The following is a 26,771-nucleotide window of genomic DNA, read 5'->3' as shown; positions in this document are numbered from 1 at the left end:
AGTGATTGAGGCTATTTACACTAAGTCCAAATAGTGATGGATGCTATTTATACTAAGTGTAGATAGCGATAGATTCTATTTACACTGTGTTAAAATAGCAGGATTTTCTGCTATTTATACTTCTTATTAAAAATAGTGGGAAATATCTGCACCTCAGTATTATAGTACTTTATAAAACAGTATGAAGTGAAGAGTGTTAATTATAATTTAATTCAAATTATTAAATTGATGCCACCTTATTAGGACAAAGCCCTCCCTACACCTAGCCTAACCCTGCCCCATTTTATTTTCAGCTTTTTGATTATTTAATACATTTTTATTGCAAATAAATGCATGAAAAAGAATGGAAATGTATTTCCTGAACTCACAGCAATGAGAAACTGTGCTCTCTATTGAGCTCTGTTCGGTCAGATGGCAGTCTGCAGGTGAGGCTGTGACTGGCAGATGAGTCCGGGGGGCAGATGGTCAAGGGTCCAGGGGGAGAGAGGGAGGCTATGTGTGGGTCAGGTCCCTGCAGACGTCTGAATCAGTGTAGGTGTGCTGGACGGAGCCGGCTCAGGTGTTGCATGCACACAGAGAGATGATGAAGAATAGAGGTACCATGGGGAACGATGTGTGTGTGTGTGGGTGTGATTCATTCTATTAGAAGCTGGACTCGTTCTCTCTTTACAAACGCACTGGTCAGTGGGTGGTATCTTTTTTTACATGCAGGGAGGAACGGAAATGATCATGTTTTGTGGGCTGCTGCATGCGTGTTTATATTGATTCTTGTTCCGCTGCTTTTGTGCATGTTTCTGGGGTTATTTTGCATATGTCTGCCCCATATACAGTGACCCTGAAAGAGAAAGTATTCTTGTTCTATCTATTTGCAAGCAGTTAATGATCAGTGAGTTTGGAGCAGAGGCACACGGCTCCCCAGGAGGCCATGTGTTCACTGTCTGCCTCTACAGCGGAGAGTGCGGCTCAGGAGCCTCATCAGGCTTCACATGAAACAAATAGGGTACGAAAATATCTGCTAAACTCTGTGTGCGCTGTAATCTGCCGGTCTCTGCTCTCTGTGTGGCCTAGTTAGAGCACTTCAGCGTACCCAATGAGACGTGTTTATTTGCATCTCACATGCATTAATGATAATTAAGGCTATATTCTTATTTTACATTAAAGGCTTGTTTTTAGATCAGGCCTTTAAAGGCGGCGGTGGATCAGCACCTTCTTGGTTTTGTTTAATTAAGGTATTTTAGGAAGAGATGAAAAGGGAAGCGGTTGGAAATTACTGAGAGGAGCCAGCTCTGAATATACTGAATGTGTAGAATCTGTTCTAGTTCAAAGCAAACAGTAGTGCTAATATGAGTACAGCTGGTTTGGGTAGCAGTTCAAGTTGGTATTAGCATGAGTGTGTCAGTTTTAGTGCTAATCTTGGATGGATTTTTTTTTTCCAAAAACACCAAAACTGAAATTAAAGTTTTTATTTACCAAAAAACTAAACCTGGAAATTGATTTTATTTAGTAGTCAATTAATTACTCAAATGTATTTAGTAATTAACAGTTGTGTATTAACATTTAAATTGGACATAAATTACACAATGACATGGTTATGTTTCTGCTCCAACTCATTGTTAAAATATAAACATTAAAACAGTGGCTGTAATAAAAATTGTTTTCATGACAGATGAACGTATATTAAATAATGAAGACAAGTTAAGTATGTAAAAATATAATGAATATATAATATAATGCATATATTTTTAAAAATGTTCCCTTTTAAAAATGGGGTGACTAATAAAAAAAAATTGGCTGACTAATAAACTATATGAACATTGAATGACTTTTCAGAGGTAAATTTAACATTATGTGGCATTGTTTACTAGATATAATATATTTGAGTATGTGGTTTCATTCAACATTTTTGGAATATTTTAGGCTGCTGAAATTTCTGTGCATCACTAAGTAATAATTAAAAATCAGTACTACTAATAAAGTCAGGACTAGAACTAGAATATGCACTAGTGTAGATAGCCCTAGTATGAGAAGTAGTAATCCGTTACTAGTGTGAGTAACAATTCAAGTCTGTATTAGTATTAGTATACTGTATGTATACTTATTGAAAGCCAGTTCTAGGCTACTTTGGGTACTAGTTCCGAGTATAAGTATTATGAATACTAGTTAAAAGTTATTACTCTGGCTCGTAGGTGTACTACTACAAGGTTCTACTTCTAGTGTTAGTATGAGTTTTAGTTCAAAGTCAGAACCAGTAATGTGAGGACTAGTACAATTCAGGGCTAGTACTAGAATTAGCATAGGACTACTGCACAGCTAGATCTAGCCTTAGTATGAGTACTAGTTTAAATTCAGAACTTGCAATATGTAAATTCAGTAATAATGTGTTTACTAGTTCATGCTCATATGAGAGGTAAAATTCAGGGCTGGTGCTAGAAAATGTGATGTTTGCAAAAGCAAGTACAAGTTAAAAGTCTAGACTAGTAGTAAAAATAGGATTAGTGCATAGCCAGACTAATGCTAGATCTTGCAATGTGTAAGTCCAGTACTAGTTCAAAGTCTTAGTGGTCGAATCAAAGATGAAAAAACAGTATAGTTTAAATACAATACTAGTTGTAGTATGAGTACTATTTTGAAGTCTTAATATTATAGCTAAATTTAGAATATTGAAATGTTATAGTCATTCTATAGTATGCTTTCTAGCTCAGTTCAGAACTATATGAGCTAGTAGGCTCCTTATACGTATACAGTATTATGAAACTGGTTTAAAGTTCATTTGAAGTCAGTACTAATAATAGTATGAGTAGTAGGGGTGCACGATATATATTGGCTGAAGCCGGTTATCTAATCAGCGTTAAATTCCATCAGGTGCGTGATTTCACATAGAGCAGCTGTTACTACACAGAGCCAATGTTTACTGACTAACTGTGCAAATCCACGTTCATTATCAGCTTAGATTTGCGCAGCTTGTCCGTTAACAACGACTGTAATATAGTTCAAAGTTTTACCTTGTTACATGGATCTGGTACAATAACAGCAAGGTGTTTTTCATTTGACATGTTTCACATGTTGGGCCAAGATTTCACGCCTAGTGTTCAGGTGGTCTGTGTGCTCTCAGTAGATATTTCTCACAGATGTTAAAACTAGTTCACACACCTCAGTACTTCTTTTAACTAGATTCCAACTGGAATGTGTAATCACAACCGTTACCTCAATATAGCCATTCCTCAGCATGAAACATCGCAGCTCAGACACCCTGACCGACTGCGCGCTAAATACCTCGCTGAAGCATTCCAGCTTCATTTAAACTCATTGATTTTCTTTAGCAGTCTTTGTTTTCTTTCTTCATGGCCCAGTTGTATTTGTGCTTTTGAATACTGTCCCTCAGAGGGAGGCTTGTTTATGTGATGTGGGATGGATTTGATTGTTTTAGGCCCCCTGGGGACGAGAGGACTTGGATGAGATCTGTAAAGCTGGCTCGGCCGTCCACAGCTTTTGCTCCGCGTCGTTTTAAAGGCATAATCCTTTATTTCAGCCGTGCCACTTTACTTTGATAAATTTAGGGATGGAGCTTTGATAACGTTATCATATGCAATATTCATAAGGACTGCCATGAAAGACCTGCTGTGTTTCAGATCAAGAAAATGGTTGTAAACATATCTTAAGCGTCTGGTGGCAGGAAATTTCGAAAAGGAATCCGAGCCTTTGTGCGCAGAAAATTGCATGGACTGAGTAATCAAGGAACTGAGGCCTCACAGGGATGCTATATTAATGAAATTGAGGATTTTGTAGAATTTAAGGATAATCTAAATCCTGGAAATGTATTCTGTGCACATCCATGTTCAGTTATGTTTGGTTTAAAGGAGTAGTTCATGTAAAAATGAAGATTTACTGGAAATGTATTCAGCCTCAGGCCACCCAAGATGTAGATGAGTTTTTATAAGAACCGATTTGGAGAAATGTAGCATTACATCACTTGCTCAATGATGGATCCTTTGCGGTGAATGGGCGCCGTCAGAATGTGAATCCAAACAGCTGATAAAAACATCACAGTAATCCACATGACTTCATCCAATCAAGTAATGTCTTGTGAAGTGAAAAGCTGTATGTTTGTAAGAAAAAAAAATCTCTCATTAAAATGTTTTCACAACAAACCATTTTTCTACTTATAATATTGCTTTTTGCAGTGAAAAGGTAAGCTTGTCTGAATCAGGTGTGGATTACTTACTGTGATGTTTTTATCAGCTGTTTGTACTCTCATTCTGATGGCACCCATTCACTGCAGAGGATCCATTGGTGAGCAAGTGATGTGATGCTTAATTTTTCCAAATCTGTTCTGATAAAGAAACAAACTCTCATACATCTGGGATGGCCTGAGGTTGAGTACATTTTGACCCCCTTTTCTTTTGAATGTATTAACTCTTCCTTTAGTTGAGGTTCTCATAACATTCCTTTGGAGATATGAAAATAGAAGAAACAAAATGAGAAATATTTGAGTTCATATTGACCTTGGTATTCTGTCAAGGAGTTTGAAATCTTTTCTGAATTGTGAGATAACAAGTGAATTTATTTTCAATGAACATTTGAGATGCACAAATCTGGTCTCCATTTGATCTCATTGCTGTCTCGGAGAAACAACTGAGTTATTCAAGGGCTTTCATTTGTTATTTTTTCTTTCCTGGTGTGCAGACAAAAAGCAACTTCTGATTGTCTGATGCACCACATCATCTTTGACCTGTTTTGTTCTCATCACCCTCTGAATGCTGGTTGATCTGCATTTGAAGCACAGGAACAGCAGGGGTTTATGGAATTTTACATGGATCTACAGAGCAAACAAGAGAACTGAAAGCGAGAGCCTCAGTGCATACACATGTCTGATGTAGCTCTCTTTGAGTTGTTTGATGGTTTCGGTTCTACGACGTGAAGATAATGAAGTGTGCAGTGAATCAAGGCCTGCAGGCTGCTTACTGAAACATGCATGACTTTGCCATAATCTCAAATCCACTTTCATACACAAATCCATATTTTATGTGGAATATAAAGGTTGGGTGTTGTTTTTTGTGATGCCTGTTGGATCTCAAAGGTTTGTTTTACCAAAAATCGTATATAAAAATCCATTAAAAGAAAAGAAAATGACAGCCGTTATATACAAATTATCATTTTGCATCTAATCCTCTTATTTTTACCAATTTTTGTTAAAGAATATATAAATAACGCATTAGAGACTTTGTGATATTGTGAAGAACATATAAACAAACATAAAGCACATTTAAATTTTTAATGACTTTCTTTTTTTTAAAATGAAAAATATTTATTATATATAAAGATTATATATATATATAATTATTATTCTTTTTTTTTTTACTGGTTTATCCTTTTAAAGAACATGTTATCGCCTTTGGCCTTTAAGCATGTTATGAAGCTTTAAATGGTTACATAAATGATCAGAAATTGACAACTGTTTTTAGCATTGAAGACTATGTGACATTGCCTATACCTAAACAAACATAAAAAATGACTATTTCATTTAAAAAAAAATTAAAATGAGCCTTTTTGAAGAACCAGTTTTTGTTTTTGCATTTAAGCATGTTATGCAGGTTTAAAGGGTTATTTAAATTTACCCTAAAATATTACACTTTTTCTAAAATGTAATTGTCTCTTGCATTATCAAGAATATCTAAAGAAAGCATATTTTCTGAAATTTAAAAATAAATAAATACTGAAAAAGTTTTCAAATTCAAGTATTTTTGAATAACCCATAATGGCCTATAGTCTTGAAATGGTTATGTAAATGATCAAATTTGTCCAAAAAATATATTTTCTAAAATGTAGCCCACACACACACACATACATATATATATATATAATGTTGTACACCTCATTGTAACAATACAGCACTTTTTGCAATTTGTCCATAAGTTGCACATTTGATGTGCAAAGTGAGTTTATATTGATTTAATCAATACTGAACTGAACTGAAATTTATTTAATGTTTTTTTGTAGCCCGGATAGTGAAAAGCAAGCAGTGGTGTGAGATGTCCCCATGTTCAGAGGGTGAGATCTGTGGACTGCTCTTCAATCGCTCCGGATGGACCTGCACCAAAGACGGCGGACGCATTAAAACCGTCACGGTGAGACACGTTTTAAATATCTGTAACATTTGATTTAATCATTTAGTTGACGCAATGTTACATCATTCACACCACCTGTGTTTCATCTCACGTTCTAATGACTTACATTAACCAACATTATTCTTTATACAATGCTTAGTAGATCATTTAGTTAATGAGCATACATATATATATATATATACTGTAGAAACCTCATTAGAGATTTTAAATATTCATGTATATTTCTATTTTAACGTATGAGCTGATCTGTAAAGCAGTATGTAATGTTTTCTCATTATGTATTAATGAAAGTTATTATGCAAGGGTTAATGTAGAGTCAGTCTATCATTATTGCGAAATAAACCCTGACGGGGTGATCAGGACCGCAAAGCGACATGTAGGGGGTCTTATATCACCCTGAACGTGTTTACTTTGCGATAATTACCATCTGACTGTACAGTATTTTATGTAAATGGACATTTGAGTTGTAATTATTTTATTATGTGAGAAGAAAGACACCTCAGAGTGATGTGAGAGACATAAAACTAGTGCAGTAAATTGGTTGCCTGAGACAACAGTCAATTATAGTTTAATGGTTCTTATGGTACAATATTAAAGGTCCTATGACATGAAAATTTTTGAGGTTTTTTAACTTTAATATGAGTTCCCCTAGCCTGTATATGGTCCCCAAGTTTCTAGAAATTTTAATCGGTGTAAATCGAGATTTGGCTGTCTTTCTCTGCCTTTGAGAAAATGAAAGCTCAAACGGGCTGATCTGGAATCTCCTCCTTGTGACGTTGTAAGGAGAAATGTTACCTCCCCTTTCTCTGCTTTGCCCGCCCAGATATTTACATATAATTCAGTCGCAATGTCAGCACAGGCGTTACAAACAGACTTTTATGATATGGATTCGACAGCACCGCCACAAACAGTGAGTAACCCTGTCCATTAATGCCTGATCTGTGATCAGTGATTTCTGATGTGTAGCTCATTATTCAAGTTCACACAGACTTTCTTTCTAAATCGTTTAATACTGTTTATGCATCAGTGAATCAAGCCAGTGACTAAACGATCTACGTCACGTTGTTTCTCTTAGTAGCATGAAACAAATCTGTTATTTAAATTGTGATTTAACTACAGAGAGCGATCAAAGAACGCTCCCTTTATTTTTTTGGAGCTGTCACACATCGCGAGTATATCTGCACTCTTGCCTAAATTGCAATTTATGCTGTTATGCTGCACAACAAAGCTCTTACTGTATTCATGTGTTTGCTGTTAGTTATGGTGAAAGCATTTTGTGAGAGAAAATGTGTTGCAATAATGACGAGATCACTGCATTCACGCGATAAACAGACTCTGTCTACTTAATGCTCATCACTGCAGCCTTTCATGTGATGGGACAAGATCGAAAAAATAATTGTATAATCAACACTTCCACGATTCGTTAATCTCGACAGCTGTAATAGTAAAAATATATATATATATTTGAGAGGGGTTCCACATGTAGTACGCATTTTGAATGCAAAGATGTCAGCCAATCACAACAGTTGTCGTTTACTCGGAGTCTCACAGCAGACACGCCCCTTCAAACAGAGCATTCAAGCCAGAGGGCTAATATCAGGATATAAATATGCTTTTTATTTCTACATTTTAAATGTAAAAATCATACTAACAATATAAGTAAACCTAAGGAAACATTAAAAAGCATTTAAAGAAAAGGAAATAATCCATGTCATGGGACCTTTAAATGACAGAATGCAGCAACTGACCAATCAGAATGTAGTCCACAGAATAGTGTACTAAAAAGTAACACATCCTTTTTGGCACAGGTTGTTTTTACTAACTCCACCCTCACCCATCATTGCTCAATTATTTTACCTTTGGTATAATAGAATATGTCTTCTTTCTAGACTTTTTTAGAATAGCACCTATAACTATTTGCATTTTTGTGCAAATAAGATTATGTCTTGGTGCAAACGGCTCCTTTTTCTAAACCCTTGTTGTCTTCAACTCATTTTTATCAAAGAATGTATAAATACATTTTTTAGGATTGAAGACTTATGTTTGTCACAAATAATCTACAAAAAGCACATTTTTAGTAAGTTTCCACAATAATGCATTAAATAAAGTGACACTTAAAGTTTGTAACCTTGTTACAGTGCATTTATTTAATATATTATTCAAATAAATGCTATTCTTTTGAATGCTCTTTTTTGGAAGCCTCGTGGTTTAAAAAAAAAAATACTAAATAGCACAACTGTTGATAATAATTTGAAATGTTATTTGAGCACCAAATCAGCCTATTAGAATTATATCTGAAGGATCATGTGACACTGAAGACTGGAGTAATGATGCTGGAAATTCAGCTTTGCATCACAAGAATAATTTACATTTTAATAAATTACATTTTAGTTATTTTGTTTGAACTATCATGTTCAATTAGTGAAAATAGCATGTGCCTAAATAATATTACCAGATATTTCATAAGAAGGCTTCCCTATATGAGTATCAGCCATGCTTTGCAGTTTTGTTTTGTGCATCTGGCATGAATTAGAATTTAGAGTCAAATTGGATTGCAGTGTCAGAAAAGTGTAGAGGATGAAGAATTATACCCTGACAGACCCCTACTTGTGTTAGTGGCTGTACAGGAGATGTTTGTAATGCGTTTCTACATCACAGCCATAAGTGCTGAGCTCAGGGCCGTGAGCTTCGGGCCGCGCTGACCCTGCAGGCTCCTGCCCCATAATGTCATGAGTCACTCTGTTTTTTGAGTTGCTTTGCACAAAATGACAAGGAGCAATTATGCTGAATTAGAGGGGGGTTTTGGAAAGAAAAAAAGTGATATAGAGAAAACGAGGCTGCATATTAAACAAGTGTGGTTCTGCTGGGGTTGGAGGGGTTATGCCATTCAGCCAGAGTAGCTGAAATCATTCATGTGTTACAAAGGGCTTGAGTGTTCACGGCTTTGTGCATATTTATGACTTGATTTGCAGCGTCCGCATGCATGCCTTTACTTTTTTTGTGTTTGCATGCTAATTTAAAGTCAACACAGACTGAGAATTTACCCTGTTTACTTTTATTGTGCATGATTCAAGTGCACATCATTTTTGTGAAACAAAATAAACATTCATTTATTTTATTCAACTAGTTGCCAAGACAGCGTTCTTTCTTTTAATATTGGTGTATTAAAATAAATACCAAAAAAAAATAGCTGAAATATACTCACCCTCAGGCCATCAAAGAGCTAGCTGAGTGTTTTTTTCTTCTTCACCTGAACAGATTTAGAGAAATGTAGCATTACATCACTTGCTCACCAATGGATCCTCTGCAGTGAATGGGTGCCGTCAGAATGAAAGTCCAAACAGCTGCGAAAAACATATAACCCACCAGTAATCCTTATCACTCCATCCCATCAGTTAATATCTAGTGAATCGAAGAGCTGTGTGTTTATAATAAATCCATCAAGACATTATAATAGCCAAAATACAAATCTATAATAATACTTCTTTCAGTGAAAAAGTCCATCCCCAGTTGTTGTCCTCCCCCAATGAAAATCCACCAACACATTTGTTTAGAACTGTTTTGGGCCATTTTAAACAGTGCTTGATATGTGTATATTTCTGTACAGATTCAGATAAGAGGTCTTTTTCACCAGAGAAGCAATTTTATGGACAGGGGACTTATTATTTTACTCAAGGCTTATCTGGGAGATACTCTTTCTTTTGTGTGTTCTTTCTGTACATATTTTATGTTCATTTTTGTTTTTATCGAGCACCACATGAAAAGGAAATATTTTACACAAAGGATTGATTTGCTGTAGCAACATCTACAAGTCAAATCTTTGCTGCTATGTAATCAAGGTAACATTCGTGTTCATAATGAGTGGCTGTGATGTATGTCATGTATCGTTTTCTCAATATCCTCTTATAAGACGTACACTACTTGAAGTGTTCTGTCCTTGGAAATGAGGCGGCTGTAATGATGCTCACTTTCCAGTGGAATTTACCCTCCCTCTTTCTTGCCATCCTTCTTGTGTGTGTCTGTCTCTCAGCTCACTAACACTTGTGCATTGGTTAGTGTGTGTGTATGTGGTTGTGTAGGCATGTGTGTGTGTCTAATCTGTGTGTGTGTCTGTGCCCGCAGCCTTGTGTCTCTCAGCCTGGGGCAGCTGCCGCAGATTTCATGCCCCTGTTTCCTGCACCATATAATCTAGTCTGACAGCAGAGAGGAGTTTGCATGGGAGTTGTTTACTTATATGAGTGTGTGTTGAATTGAAATGTGTCTGTGTGTATGTGCAGATGTTTACGTCTGTCTATGATTATGAATAAGTGTCCATTTGCGCGTGATTGCATTTAGGGTGTATGTGTGTGAGAGAGAGAGAGAGCGCGTGTGTATCCTTTCAGAATGACTCTCTTTATGGTGGACTGAATGCTACTGTGTTACAGTGTCAGCAGAGGCAGTTTTCGGCAGATTTGTGACAGCTATTCTTAGGTGGAGAAGGATATAGATATGCTTCTGGAAAAGTGTTATAGCCGTTATTGTCCAGCAGGAAATTAGGTAGATTGTATGATTACCAAGTGAAGGAGATGGTTCATAAATCAGAGGATGTGGAATAAAAGGGGTGTGCTTCCTAACAAAACAGTGGAAGAGGAAATGTAGTCGCAGTTGCTGACCTATATGGGTTTTTCAATGGCTGATGGTGATCTAGAAAGCAGTGTATTGCTGATATATTCGTTAAATGTTTTAACACCTAGAGTATCATATTTGATATGTGAATTTTAATGCCTCCAAATTCTCAAAAGAAAACCTGTTGTACACAATCATGTCTTCTGTAAACTGATTGATTTTTTGTACTCTTTTAGTAAGAAAACGCCTTTTTCGTATCATTCTAGACACGTAGCACGTTAGCTATAAAATCTATAATATTTAAAAAGTAAATGCCAGAATAACCATTATATTTTTAGTAATATTTAACGATAAACAGTTGCTGAACTGAAACAATGACTTGATTATCCATACATTTTATATTTTAGAAAAAATAATGTTAAAATTGATCAAATATTATATATCAGGCTTTTTTCCACTTCAATAATAATTATATTGTATGTTTTATAGGACAACTGTATGTTGATATTGATTTACACTACAGCGTGTTAGAGTTTAATCTTAATTTTTGGCTATATAAATATCAGCAACAGTACCAATTTCATATTTTTGTTCATTTTGGGCCAGATTTTAGGTGTTTTTTTCTCCTCAGGTATGATCTCCTTAACTAAATGTGTTGTAAAGTCTGATGTACCAAATATGATACAAACCATAAAACACATAGGCCTATGCAAACTGTTTTTTCTGACTGTTATTTGATATACCAGTTAATAATTAATCAAAGCGATGTACAGAAGATTGACTCAGAATACACAAACCAATCTTCAATAGGGGTCAGGACATTGTCAAGAGGTGTTGTATCACAGTAAAGACTGAAGACCAGCCGACTGTAGATTATTTCACTTATTACATGCCTGCTTACCAAATAAATAAAAAAGGGGGACATGAAATATTGATTTAAGTTTTATTTTTTTATTATGTGAGAAGAAAAAGACCACGAAGTGGTTTGAGAAAAATGAATCTAGCACAGCTATGTAGGAAATTGGTTGCTTGTAATATCTGGAGAAAGCTATCCATTAGCATTGCCATTCATCTCAATGGCAGCTGTGCGGCAAAACTACAAGTCTATTACATAGCTTTCCAAAAAAATATACAACTATATTATATTGAAATATTATCCTTTTTTTTTTCTTTTTCGTCAGAATACACAGCTTATTTTGAATTGCTGTCATTATAACCAGCCAAACCTACAGTATTCTGTCATGATTGGCCAATCAGAATTAAATATTCACAACATTTTATGACTCTTCTGTTGGCAGGCTTTCATAGCAACTACTCATAAATCTAGTCAACATATGCATGTATGTCACAGATTGCAGTGGGACTGAATCTGTGCATGTTGCAATTTATAACAACATTGCGTTGCGTTTGTGTAACAGAATTGCCGTATTCATGCAAAGATGAATACCGAATAGCAAATGCATCATGGAGTGGCAAAATCACAGCAACAGACGGTGCAAAAAGCACAGAGTGCAGTGTTTCGTAGGCTTGAGTCCAAAAAATGTGTGCAAACAGAGTGTGTTTATGTCTTTTATATGTGCGTTCACATGCTTCGCACCTGCAACTTTCCTATATTCAGCCCTCCCAGTGTGCAGGGGATTCAGACAGAGCCAGGTTCTGACCCGCTAATGGAGTTAGCATATGCAGCACACTGAATCCCTGCCAGGCATTAATACAGATCACTCACGAGGGCCCCTAAACACTCTGGCCATTTGTCTTCACTAGTGAACTGCTGAAAGGTTCAAATTGCCATAGTCTCGAGAGCCCACTGCTTTGGCATGACATGCGCTGTGGAGATATTCACAGAGATGGATATGAGTAGGAATCAAAGAGAACGAGAGTGCGAATACTTGGCGAAGCTGGGGAGAAGGGCTTGAGAGTGGGTGGGCAGATTGTGAACTCCGTCCAGTTACAAACCACCGAGTCATGCTGTCATGTCATTTATAGTGCCTGTGGAAACATAATGCTCTTGCTGGAACCAGGAAGTTCCCAAGGAACCTTCACGGATGTTTTCGCAATGTGGTTTTCTCTGTCAGCTTTTATTTAGCTTCTCTGCATGAGCGAAGATTTGGTTAAAGATAACATGCAATAAAAATCAAACCTGTTTACTCTATTAAGGAAAAAAATCGTTAACTCTCCCTCTTGTCCTCCCAAACCTGTAAAGATGATATTTTGAAGAATACTGCTAACAAAACAGTTACCTTTGACTTCCATTGAATGAATGGGAAAACTCATTTCTCAAAATATTCTTTTGTGTTTCATAGAAGAATAACGTAGGTCACACAGGTTTGGAATGACTTGAAACCGAAATAATGACAGAATTTCCATATTTTGGATTTTTAATGCGTTTTCCTGGTCTGTTGTGAATAATGCATTTTATAACAAGAATAATTTAGTGAAATTTGACAGGAAGATGAATTTCTGAAATTCAACACAGACATTTCGTTTATTAAATGCATCAAATGTTATTTAATAAGATTAAATAAAATGCATTCATGAAATAATTTATTAAATAATAAATATCTAAACTACAGTTAATAAAAAATATAGGTAGCATTTCATGTATTATCTATTTAATCTATATTAATAATATTTCTATTCATCATTTTATTATTCAGTCTATCCTTTTTAAATTAAAATTTCAGTCCAAGTTATGATTTAGATTTTTTTCAGTTTGGGTTCATTTTAATCTTCTATTTAAATTCGAATTGCTAATCTGCATTGTGTCTGGTACTTCAACTTTAATTCAAATTCAGTAATTTAACTGCAATTATAAAAGACGTTCCCAATTCAGTTTTCAATGTTGCACAACCCTGATGTGCAAACGTAGAATTAAGAGTAAAATGCTCGCTACAATCACATGGTTTCTTAATGTTATTTTCTGCAAAATCCAGACAATTTTACATTGCAGTTTCCCCAGCTGGTATATAACATGAACCCTCATTCTAGAAAGTTTTTTCTCGCTGCCGTTGCCTTAGGCTTGTTCACTGAGGCATTATTTTCCTGTTCTTTCATCTTCTTTATTTTTTGTAGTTTCTGTAATGCTGTTTTAAAACAAAATTATATTGAAAGAAATTTATATTTTAGTGAGCACCAGAAAGAAAGTGAATTCCCATCCAAATGTGCAAGCTTCTCTGTCTGTGATTTTGACGGCGTGTCTTTCTCTGTCTTAATCTCTACCTCCCCTCGGTTTCTTGTGGGTAATAGCATTGTCACTGCACAGTCATCATTACCCAGAGACAGGATGAAGGAGACGTATAGAGGGAGGGAACGAGCTACGATTGTTTTCAGCCAGCCGTTGTATCTGGAAGGGGCCGTCTCGGTGAGATCGGCTGCGACAGGGTCAAAGCAAACACGGCGTCTCATCCACGAGCCGATCCCCCCCACTCCTCCTGCTCGCTTTCCACTCACGTCCGCCTCCATTTGCTCACGCTTGCACTGTTAGAGCCCACTAAATATCTGACACACTGGAGAATTGGCAATCCTTTGAGAGTCTGTACCCTTTTCAACCTCTCCCCTCTTCTTTTTATTGAATACATTTATGGAGCGAAGCGCATAGCGCAGCGGGTCGCCTGATTTGATTCTGCTTCACCTCGTCCGTGGGGAGGAGGGCATACAAATTCAGCTCCGTGGGTCCTCAAAGGGGCCTGTGTGACACTGTGGTGTGTGCCTTTATTCATAATTGAGAGAAATACATTAGTCGAGTGCCAGCGTGGGGTGTTTTTTGTAATTGAAGTGGCAAGGTGTTAGCAAAAAAGAAAACACCCTTACTCTGAGCAGAGTGATGCTTGGAAATCTATCTAACTTGTTATCTGTCGTTGCAGGCTATGGTTTTATAAAGCCTAGCACTGATACGGTTTTGATTCTTATGATATAATTAAAAATCACAAATCCAATTTTTTATTGTTAGCATGCTTGTTTTGCATTCAGCCCTTGTGATGAAAGGCTAATTTTAGGGGTTTTTTTTAGTTTTTTTTTTTGTTATTGTTGTTTTAGTTTTGCACCTGTTCAGTTGTGCATAATCACTGAATAATTAACTGAAAGCTCATGATTCTTTGTCAACAAACTTCAAACAGCACTTCAAAAAGTAACCAAAAAAGAGTTTTGATGAGAGACTATCCTTTTCTTTTCATTTTTTTCTCAGACTTGCTTGAGATGACTACATTTTTGGGAATTAAATCTCATTAAGTCTTAAAATTGATGATGATTATCAGTGTTCTTTATGCAGTCTCAGACATTTTTATAAGAACAAAGGGTGTTTTTACTGTATATTAGAAGTGCTTTAGCATAATATAGAAAGCTATATTTTCTACCTTATTTTATAAAGATAATCGATTTTGAAGCATTATGAAAAGTTCAGTTGCTTTTTGAGTTATCTTTCTTTTGAGTAAACTAAAATATTAATTCATAAATGTTTATAGTGAGACATTTGTAACATGAAACTTCAAAATAAGATGATTCTTCCAGGAAAAATAAAAGCAATAGTTCCAGATCTGTTGCACAATTATTTTTTATTTTATTTTTTTTTGTGGAACACAAAAGAAGAATGAAGAATTTTGGTTACCATTGATTTAAAATTCATGAAAAAACTCCACCAAAAAGCAAGACTTGTTTGTATGTTTAATATAACTTTATCTTACTGCACTGGCAGATTTTTTTCACTTGTTTATATGTAAATCACATGGAAAACCTGCCAATGTTGGAGAACTGATGCAATGTAATTTGATTGTTATTGATAAAATGCTTTGAATGTCAAGTACAAACCCTAAATATATTTATTGTTGCTTTATACATATATTCGAATTCTTGTCAAGTTACTCATTAAGTCAAATAAATCATACAAACTTGTTATATCAGGACAAAAAGTGTAGGCTTATATCTGCGATGTCAAAACACAGGTTTGATTGAAAAGCTCTGAACACATCCATGCGTTTAAATTATGTATTTCGTGCTTTAGAGATCGTTACGAGTAATTGACTTATCAAAGCTGCCTCTAATCAATATCAAAATGTTTCAGTTTATTTCCGAGCAGAGAGAATGAGTGCAGCACAACACTGGCAATTACATCTAAATTTGCCATTTCTGTTCGTTTAGCTGGTCGACAGAGACAGATTGCCTTGTTAAGGTTTGAGTGAATTAAACACACGTTCTGTTCTTTGAGTTTTCTTAGCACGCATCGTTTCTTGATTTCATAAAGCTCTCCTCCTCCGCCGCCTCTCCCTCTTGAAATGATTCTTTTATGTTTTTGGCCTCCTCTCTTTCGCGTTAGAAGCCCCTCTCAGCCAGCCACCCCATCACTTAGACCACGTTTAGGCTATTTTCCATCTGAAGGATTGCCAGGGTTTCTTTGAACTATCGCTTTTGCATCCCACATGCAGCGCTTCACATTTCCCTGAGGAATATTTCGGAGATGTTTGCTGCGGGTCTATCAGGCCATGATCAGAGGATGTCTCATATTGTCCTTCTTCTTTGAGGCCCCCGCTACCATTTTGGCTTGTTTTTTTGTTTTTTGAAGATGTATTAGCATACCGTGACTAGAGACTACGCTCTTCTACTACAGGACAACCAACAGGATGAAAAATTGATTTAAAACATCTTCCAAAGAAGGTGCTTTCAATAATGCATTATTAGTGATTGAGACTGTGATATTTCAAAGAATTCGAATACCAAGAGTGAACACATGCAGATGCAATAGGAATCTAGATTTTTTTTTCTTTAAATACTCTTTATAGTTCATGCATGTATATGAATCTGTTAATTTATTAATGTCTTTATTCATTCTATTAACACCCTTTGTCATGGGAGCCCTGCATCGAGCAGAGAGCAAAAGAGAAAACACATGAAAGCCAGACAAACACTCTCACTACATTATGACCTGGGCTCCCACAGGCAGCTTGAAAAGCGCATATCGCACCAGGGGATCTAGCTTCTTTTTATATTAATTTCATTGAGATGCTTGATAAAGCTTGAGAAATGTCTTCTAACTATTCGCTGACTCGCGTTTAGTAGTCATTTTCAAAGGCTACTCCATCAATATACGCTATATTACCCATCAGGTTCGTCCCTGCAGTTTGCCAGTGATTTATAATTGCCTTAATTGCTCCTCTCGCAGCCACTGAAGGAGATTAATCAATCCTTAAATTCAAAATCCAGCCGAGGCCAGTCGGAGAAACAGCCCTCGCCGCCTCCCGCAAAAGGGCGCGTATTGCTTCTAATTCATAGCCGTGCCTGCTGTTACCGTGGAAATGGAGACTAACATGAGTGTGTTAATGCACATCTCCCATGGTTACAAAATCACTAATCCCTGCCTAAACGGCATGGGGTTGAACGGCCGTACTCTTCCAAATGCCTTCTTTAGGACTGTCTCACACATCAAGTGTCTGAGGAGCGTATGTACAGTAGAACTGGAGAGAAATTCAAATGCAATGCCTAGAATTGTGCTATTACATGATAAATTGCATAAATATGTATTTTGAATGCACAATAGTATGTTTATTAATACCTAGATTAATAAAGGCAGTGAATGAAATGAAAATGTTGCTCATTATTAGTTCATCATACCTAATTCATTATCTAACTGAGCCTTATCTGTCACCACATTAGCATTTTTTACAATACTAATCTGATGGTTATGTAATATTTGTTCATTTTTTTAAAGTACTAGATCAACCAAAAATGGAAATCATGTCATTATTTACTAACGCACATGTTATTTCAGACCTGCATTACCCGTAGGAAGTCAGTGAGGACCCGGTTGATGTTCATTTATGGAGTCAAAACAAAAATACATTTCTTCTTTTGTGTCCTTCAGAAGAAAGAAGGTCATAGAATGATTATAGAAAGATTACAGAATTTTCACTTTCCGTTGAACTATTGCTATAAGAAGTAATTGTATGATTAACGTTTTGTAATGAATTTACATGTTTTCTTTAAAGGACCATTAAAAAGTCTGTGCAACAAAATGTGTGAAAAAAGCCTTGTCGCTTCCTTAAGTTATCTAGTTCCATCGCTAGTGTATTTTTTTGTGAGGATGGGATGGGGCTGTTTGTAAAAGATAACAGAGCTGTATTTACTCTTTCAGAGAGTAAATAGTGTTGCTGTTAATAATATTGTTTCCGTTAAGCACTTTTTGCCTCCTGCGATGCTAGCACCTGGAGCTGTAGCATCATTTGCGCTAATGATAGCTAATCCGCTCAATTAGCAAAGTACACATTTGTAATCTGGGCCTCTCTGCTAGCAGGCAAGTTTACATACTCTTCATCTTCCTCTTGCAGACTAATGCCCTACGACATTCACAGTACTGTTGCGGCACACAATCCCCTGTGGTAACGCGCTAACAGAGGAGCTGTTTCAGCCGATTGTTTGCTGCACGTCCCTGTCGCTCGTTCTCTCACTCACTCTCATTCTGCCTCTATCCTACTTTACCACAGGAGACTGCATTCACCTTTTTAGCCCATTAATTAGCATGAACAGTTAATAGTGCCTCCTACAATGGCTGCTTCAGCAGTTTTTCCTTAGAGTTGGTGTCACCAAATCAATATCAAGTCAGGCATAAAGCACTAGACAATCTCAGTTGTAAGAAGCAGGCCCATGCGGTCATGGTTGCTTTTCTTACTGATTTTTCTGTTAGAAGCAAGCCATCCCTGCACTAATATGCATAATGTGGTGTGATTTTTTTTTTTCTGCACTTTATGATCGTCACATTCATGTTTAGATAGTATGATATGACATCAGTGAGATCAGATTTTGGTCACGACTGACAGCATTGACATAAATTTTTAAAAGTGCAAAAATTGTGTTTCGGAAGTAAAAATCCCATTGGTTTTTTCCATAACGGAATTGATTGTGAGCTATAACTTATAAATCTTTGAAGACAGACCTACTTTGAGTTATGAGGTTGTCAGTATATGGTGTTTGCTTTTGTTTAAACCAAAAGCCTGCATTATTTCAACTTATTTATTTTTTTATAATTGTGTAGAATTTCTAAACTACATTACCCATGATTCTGCAGAGAATCTCCACCAAAGAGGAGAATATCAACCAGCAAGCTGAGCCAAAAGAACCACCCAGCATTTTATGAATATTATGTATTTAGACACACTGTTATTTTGGCATAATATATAGTAGGAATGTTTTAAATTTCGAACACAGCAATAGCATAATTTGCATATTTTGCAATAGACAACATATATTCGCTCTGTTTTACATAATCATAAATAAATAGTTTTGTATTTCATCACTGTTTTTAGTTTGTCATTCATAATGTTTCATTGCTATGTTGTTATTTCCCTCATTAAACAATTAAGTTCACAATATTTAAAAATATATTTTTGTTTCAAATCCAAATTTGGGTAACACTGTAAATTAGAGAACACTATTCACTATTAACCAGTTCCTCAACACTTGCATATTGGCTGTTTATTACTTATAAAGCACATATTAGTGCAATCAATAATGACCATATTCTAGATCCATTAACTCTAAACAAAACTACCACAAACAACTACCTTACTTACTATCAACACACAGTTAATTAAGAGTTTATTAAAGGAAAAAATGTGTTTTCTAATCTAAAGTGTTTCCAAAAAGTGGCTGGCTGAAAAAGGGATTTTGTGGCGTAACCAAGGTCTTTTTTTGTTTGTTTGTTTATTTGAGCTTCAGAAGAATATTATAAAGAGGAAACACAACCGTTGCAGAACAATAAATAAAATGATCACAAAAAAACACGATCGTAATGTCCTGTAGGGATCTTAATGAGCAATGTATTTATCTTGCATATCATGCAGACAGGATAATTCTACCAATTGCACTTTTTAGTTCTTCAACAAACATTGGAGGACTGTGGCTCAAACTTTCAGACGCTTCATCTGGGGCTGAGATTCACCGCCAAGGCAATTAACCCACTTTCGATCACGTCACAGCAAGCAATCAAAGATAATTCCCGAAGTTTGTCTCAGACTGCAAAACTGGCAAAAACCATATACAGACTGTGGCAAAAAACCATATACAATAGCTCACACTGAGCTTACATGATAACGCTCTCAGAATTCCCCTCACATCTCCAGGAGAGAGAAGAATGTGTCTAGGATCTTGAAAAGGAGAAATTGGAAAAAATATAATCAAAAAGCTTGCAGCTAGTTGCAGGTTTGTCTTGTTTGCTTTCGCTGTTCCTGTTGTTTTCATTTAACAATTCAGCATGAGTGCTTAGCATTTAGATGACATGTTTGAGGAGAGGCGAAGCTGATCAGATGCACTGCGTGAAGGGTTTCACAGATAGCGCCAGACTTCCAGGGCGGAGAGGCATACGGGCAGGCGGGCACTAGAAAAAGCAGCTCTACCCATAGAATCACGGGCACTGCCAACATCATTGTGAATGACACGGTGACGAGCCAATCAGCACGGGTGCCAACGAACGGCTTAGAGAGACTTCTGCATGCCAATGAGTGTAGCAGGTCCAAGATCCACTATGCCAATGAAGGGCTCGAAGTCTTGAGGGGTTAAGAGGTTTTTATAAACATTGAACGAGCAAGTGGAAAGTTGGAAGTTTCTTCAACTTGATCTGAGAGTTAAGACTTCAAAAAAAAGCCCTGTGAAGTGCAGAATACAGGGCTGGCTAATTTGAGGAGCTTTGAGAATATAAACCTGACTGCAGAGGACCTGAATTAGCAACGTTAGCAGAGTTGAGAGTGTTGCAGACAAGCAGGCTGGGCAGCAACTAACTAAAACAGACACACTGTAACCATACTGTATCTTTTAGCAGGAACTATTATTTATTCATTTAATGTAATTTAGGAAGGTCTTTTGTGGGTCATACTCAAACATAGATTTCCTGACTTACAGAAACTTCAGATTTTCAGAAAAACTAAATTTATTAATTATGCCTATTTATTTATTAACATGTTGAAACTGATGCTAATGATTTTTTATCCACTTTTACTTTTATTTGTTCATTTTATTCTTTTATTTTTCTCAAATTCATTTTAATGTATAATCTTATTTCATTTTTGACTAATTTATTCTAAATGTATTGTTTTTATATTTGTATTTTTTATTAAATTTTTAAGATTACAATTAAAAAACAAAAACCTGCAAAACACTTTGAATTACCAATGTGTGAAATGTCCTATATAAAATTACATTGCCTTTAATCTCAAAACGCATACCACTGATCAATAAAAACGTAATAAATGTATTAAAAAAATAATAAACAATTGAAGGAACCAACATGTTTCTATTAATCATTATTTGAAAATAGAAATGGTAGACAAATCACAGTTTGCACATTTAATTAAACAGCCTCTTTACTCTGAACTTTAACCTTGGGAACATTTTCCACACAATCTCTAGTGTTTTGCATTGCAATACTTATTTTGTATTTTGAAGAAAAAAAACATTTGAAAAACAATTATTGGTTATTGACAAATTGACAAAAAAAATAATTAGTTTATAGTTGAATCAATTTCACATTATTTAATAAACGGTTATTTTATGTTATGTTATAGAATGATGCTATTTGTATGGAGTTTCTTAACCACTTGAAATCTTTTGCATGACTGTAAAGTCAAGGGATGTATTTTTCATGTTACTTAGTAGAATTTAGCTATATAACACAGGTTTAATGATATATCTGACCACTGTTTCCTTTATTTATTTTATTTTATTTATTTTTTACAGCCTCTGCCCAAGGAGCCGTCCTAAAGGAGTTCAGATTGCCGTGAGGAGGTGAGTGGTGCTTCAGTAAGATTATCTCTTATCTTGCTTTGTTTGCTTTTCATTAGCGAGCCATCATTATCTCTAAATCTTATATGCAAAGACGGCAATCGTCCAGCGAGCGGGTCCGAAGCAGAATGGAGACAAAACACGGCAACCTACAAGAGTTGTATCACAGCGTTGGCTTTAAAGCAACATGGCAGATACAGAGCACAGGTACAGTGGTGGAATAAGGCAGAGCAGAAATCGAGTGGAAATCTTATCATTTATCCAGCCAATTGTGCCCCGCCGGTGCTGATGAAGTTGTGTTAAGAGTGACGCACCTGATCAGCGGAAGGGCTAAAGCTGGATTAGAGGGCAGCTGGGGGCACTGCTTTTGCCGCGGATCGAGAGATGAAGGGAGAAGATGATGTTGTGGGACGTGAGCTGAAACCCAAAATCCCTCGTGTTCTGCCTCAGTAGCGATTGCAGATGGCACGTTGGTAGCAAAGAAGGAGATACGGTTATATTTAACAAGATATATTTACATGCCAGCTGTTGTTTGTCTTTCCGTCATGCTTCTAGCGATTCCCATTGAGTGTGCATGGCTTGGGAAAGACTGTAGTTTTTCAGTGCAGAAGGGTAATATGAGTACAGGAATTAGCATAAATGTATGTTAATCCTTGAGGCAATTAGCACCTGTCAGTTTCTCAGCAATAGCTTTCCGGTCTTTTCATTACATGGCAAAATAATATGCTGAATATTGTTCTAAAACCGCCACCAACCTCATTTTTCCTTTGTTGAAAAGTGTCCTTTGGGAAACAATGCCTTTTCACGTCAGTGTTATTCCAACAGTCAGAGCTATATTTGAGTTGCACATGCCTTTATTTCTTTGAAAAGCACTTTATTAAAAAGCTAGTCATGAGGGAAGACTTTTTATTGAAAAGCTCTATTATAAAAGGGTCCAGAGTGAGCACTTAAGGAACATCTCAGAGGGAAGCTGTTGTGTAAGACATCTGGGGAGGATTGTAGGCTTTATGGCTCCGCGGTGGTTCTAGGAAATGAAATTCTGTATGGCGATTCTGGTTCATGCCAGTGTTATCAACATTTCCAGCATGTTGCATCCTTTTCCCCTTAAAAGAATGCCATGTGTATCGCATGCAATCACGGAGAGATGGAGAAACGGCGAAGAGGGATCACCATAAATATTTACTTAGAGAGGAACTGGAATGTACGAAATTGTGTTCTGATTACATTGATGTGCATTAAAAATTTATTCGAGTAACTTGGGGGAATATCTGATTTACAAATCCCAATAGCTTTTTTCTCTAACTCAATGGTTCCCAAATTTACTGCTGTAAAAATGAGATAATTGCATAATGTTTTCAATTTACCTATTAAATTATGGCTGATGTTACTGTGTTTTGATAATTGACTGAATACTTAGCTTAGCGGAGATAAATATGCAGTTGGTTGGCACACAAAACACTAAAAGCCTGTTCCCTTTATGAAAATTATTTTTGGAAAAGAGATTTATCCTATATAATGGTCTTAAAAATAATACTTTAACTGATCAATTTTTAGAGTGAATTAATTGTTTATGCTCTTCCATTAAATTTTTCTTTAGCTAAAACATGGCACTTGCAACGCCAGGATCATGTTTTAGTTTCCCAGACATTGAGTGAATTGATTATATGTATGCAGTATCTAGAATGCATTAATTCAATGCATCTGCTAAATTCATAAAAGTGTCTTCAGTATTAATGATGTATACTGTAAAAATTGCTTGTAAACTATAGTGATCACACAAAATGCTGATGCAGAATCTAATGATCAAGTCATTTTCTAGAATTTGTTTAAGTAAAACTTGTCTAAAAGAAAACTTCTCCTTGAAGAAGTAGACTTTTGTTGTTTTAAGACTCAGATACTGTATGTTTTATTTTCTTCCAAATTTAATTGGGACTCGAGATTAAGTCTCAGACTTAAATTCACTTTAAAAATGACTTGGCAGCCATTACTTTAACTCATCAAATTAATTTAACTTATGTATTTATTAAATTATATGATATTCAGCGTTTTAAAGTTGGTTTAATATAATTTAAGTTGAAATGACTTGTGCAGCCATGATTAAAAAATGAAGGCAGCAACTGAACGTTTTAATTGCAATAGGTGGAATTCTTTTTTTTTTCGTGTTTGTAATTTAATTTAGTTAAAAAAATAAAAATAAAGTATTTTAAATGAACTGGCCTAACCGTTCACAGATTCTTCAGTGAATCATTTTCAATCAACTCACTGGTCAAAAAGTGTGCGAACCCTGAACAGAGAGAGTGTGAGATTTTCTATGCAGAATATCACAACTACTGCAGAAACAAAGCACAAACGAGAGCTTAATTATGCACTTTGATTAAAACAGAGCAGAGAACTGTACTATAGCATGATTGTATTTAAAATAACTGAATATCTTAGCAGGACACCAGCTCGGAGGAAACAATGCTGATTAGTGCGCAGGCGATGTGCATTTACATATTCCATTTTAATTCTCTAAATGCGAATTAACACTCAGACAGACAACGGGTGGCATAATTTTCCCTTTAAAAACTTAATGGTGCCGCAAGACGAATTTAGCCACGTCAAAAGGCCCCCGTGGAACAAATAATCATTTCACTAAGACTTTCATGCTAAAGAACACAGGCATTCACCCTCAGCCAAAAAGCATGTGCCTTTCAAAGCAGCCGCTCTTCAGAACGCTGTCATATAAAAATCATCATTCGCTAAGTAAACACAAACAAAAGAGCCACAAGATCATCAAACATGAAAAGGCGAGGCTGGAAAAGGTAATGCATGTCATTTTTTTCTTGCCTCTGATCAGCCGCAAAATGCATTTCCCTAATGTCCCCGCCGATGGTTTTCTCTTTGTGTGTGCACAGGTTTGCTGACATTCACAGGAGCGACGCCAAACAGGAATCATCCATCAGCCCCCACACATTTGTGTCCATCCTCTCATTTTGGAGCTAAAGATATCAGCTGCCCCTCTCCCCGTCACCCTCCAACAGGAAATGGAATCTGTGCACCATAGTTGCAGTCAGTCAAGCGTCTCTACAGTTACATGCAGGTCATCGAGTCTCACAGTTGGGGTCACGCAACATTTTCAATCAAACCTTGACATAATTGAACTGTTTAAGTTTTGATCTCAAAATGCATTAGCTAGGAGAACATTTCACTTGCTTTCCATCCAGTTAAACCGTCAAAGGAGACTGTTCGTGTACCTTTCAGACTAAGATTACATAAATTCCTCGCGAAGAGCGGAAAGGCTGTTGCATAAGACCCATCTCGAAGGACTGCAAATGCGTCTTCAGAGCAAGGACATGTCATCGATGAAAGGCCAAGGATTTGCAGGGACCAATAAACGTACCACAGAGCTCGGGATCTCTGTAAAAAGACATATTTTCCCATGGAATTGAGAAGCAGCAGATGACTGATGTATCCTGTAGATTTGACCTTACGCAGTTTGACCATATGGATTGTGTGCTGTTGAGCTCTTTCTGAGAATGGCAATGCACTGATGTCGTCAACTCTAATCATGGCTGATTTAAAGATTAGAAAACAATGTGTGGATGTCATCTGTCCCTTCTTCTCTGGGGCGTCTCTTTCACTGCTTTTAATGTCTGTCTCTAATGGATATATCATTTCTATCGATACTTTATTTTGACTGTAAATTGACATCTGCGATGGAGTGTTGACCTAGATAGGAAATAAAGGGTATGTTCATGTTAATGTGCACAAGGCTTTGGGGACTCTCTCTATATTGGGGGTCGTGCTGATTTGCTGCATAAAGTGCCCCTATTATGGATTTTTGAAAAATACCTTTCATGCAGTCTGTAATACAGCTCTAAGTGAATGAAAACATCATGCAAAGTTTTAAATCTGAAAGTGCACTATGTATAAAGTTATTGTCTCTCAAAAGAAAGAGTTGACTCTGAATCATTGAAACTAGTCATTTTTTAAATGAATCCCAAGCAATTTCATGTTAACGTCAACATTAAAGATTAGCATATTGCATTTGGAGCAGTAAAAATAGCGGTTTCCCCGGTAACGCTGTACACAAAGCAGCACTTTGCTCGCAAACGCTGCTTTTTCAGGCATTACAGGCATTACATTCAGATAACAATTTAAAGTATTTACTGTGACTTTTGTTCAATTTAGTGCGTTCTTACAAATTTAAAGTAAAAGATTGAAAAAAGAAACACTCACTGACCCCCAAACTTTTAAACGGTAGTTTAAATCTAAAAAACTTTGTTTTTATATTCCTTTATGAAAACATAAATCTGTAAAACACTTTTGTTCTTGAAGAAAATCAATATTAGTCAATAAAACCGTATTTTTGTTTGATCCAATCATATATTTTTTTCTTACCAAATATTCTTTTTAACTCAGAAATGCATAAAAATGAATTTAATACTTTGTAAATGATGATTCATGTCATCAGAAAGTGTAAATTAATCGACTTAGTAAACATTCTAATTGTGCACAATTCATTGGTACGTTAATTCACCTCTGAAACATCTTTTCTTTGATTCATTGATTTTTTTTTTAAATGATGGTGGTGGTGTTTTAAGTGTTTAGTAATCCTTCTAAATAGACTGCACCTTCCAGCTAAAATCTACATTATTACCTTGGAATATTCAGTTGCATTTGGAAATACGTCATGATACATCACGAAAATACATGGTAGAAAAAAATGCTGTTTCATTTTGACCTCAAATATGTGAAAGATATTTTTTTGAGTGTCTGTTTTGCTCTTTGTTTCTTCTAATACTGAGGCAGTCTGCTTTTCACAAATAAACCGATCTATTGTCAAATTGGTTCTCCTTGTGGCCAGTCGAGAAGATGAATCCATATGATGGATGTAACTGGTTGCAAATAGCAGGTAAGTCCAATAAGATGAAAGAGCAAAAGAATATGGTCACTTTCAGTGAACAGTAGTAATTCATCAGTCTCATGGGCTAGGCCCGGCTCCCTGAGTTGTGAATTTTAATGGTGTTTTTATGGTTCCTAATAAAGTCTGTTATGCTTCTGGCAAATATGCAGAGCACGACATCACTCGCTTCCAATTACTGAGAAACTCAAGGAGATTCAGTGTTCATTCGTTATGGCGTATAGTTATTTAGGAATAACAGGACTATCTCTCTCTCTCTCGTTCTTTCTCTCATGGATTCTCTCTCTACCCATGTGTATGTGGAGTACAGTGCTAGTAATTTCCCCTCCTTGCTCAAAGTGTTCTGTAACCTGTTCAGATGCACTCCAGCTTTTCCA

The 26,771-nt window shown here is 36.1% G+C and overlaps 1 protein-coding gene across 2 annotated transcripts in view; it reads left to right on the top strand.

The window, feature by feature from the left end:
• LOC132098029 (chemokine-like protein TAFA-5) overlaps positions 1–25,439 on the top strand; it is a 31,228-nt gene extending 5,789 nt beyond the window's left edge. Inside the window, exons 3-5 of one of the 2 annotated variants that reach the window (XM_059504131.1) lie at positions 5,998–6,125; positions 21,444–21,506; positions 24,386–25,439. In XM_059504131.1, coding sequence (XP_059360114.1) covers positions 5,998–6,125; positions 21,444–21,467 — 152 coding nt within the window. In that variant the 3' untranslated portion in view covers positions 21,468–21,506; positions 24,386–25,439. The remainder of the gene's footprint in view (positions 1–5,997; positions 6,126–21,443; positions 21,507–24,385) is intronic. The other variant, XM_059504130.1, reaches the window with a different exon arrangement.
• The last annotated feature ends 1,332 nt before the right edge of the window (positions 25,440–26,771 follow it).

The sequence above is a fragment of the Carassius carassius genome, chromosome 21 (genome assembly GCF_963082965.1).
Source record: "Carassius carassius chromosome 21, fCarCar2.1, whole genome shotgun sequence".
In the NCBI taxonomy this organism is placed as follows: Eukaryota; Metazoa; Chordata; class Actinopteri; order Cypriniformes; family Cyprinidae; genus Carassius; species Carassius carassius.
Note: the sequence above shows the minus strand (reverse complement) of the source record. Positions and strands in the feature narration are given on the sequence as shown.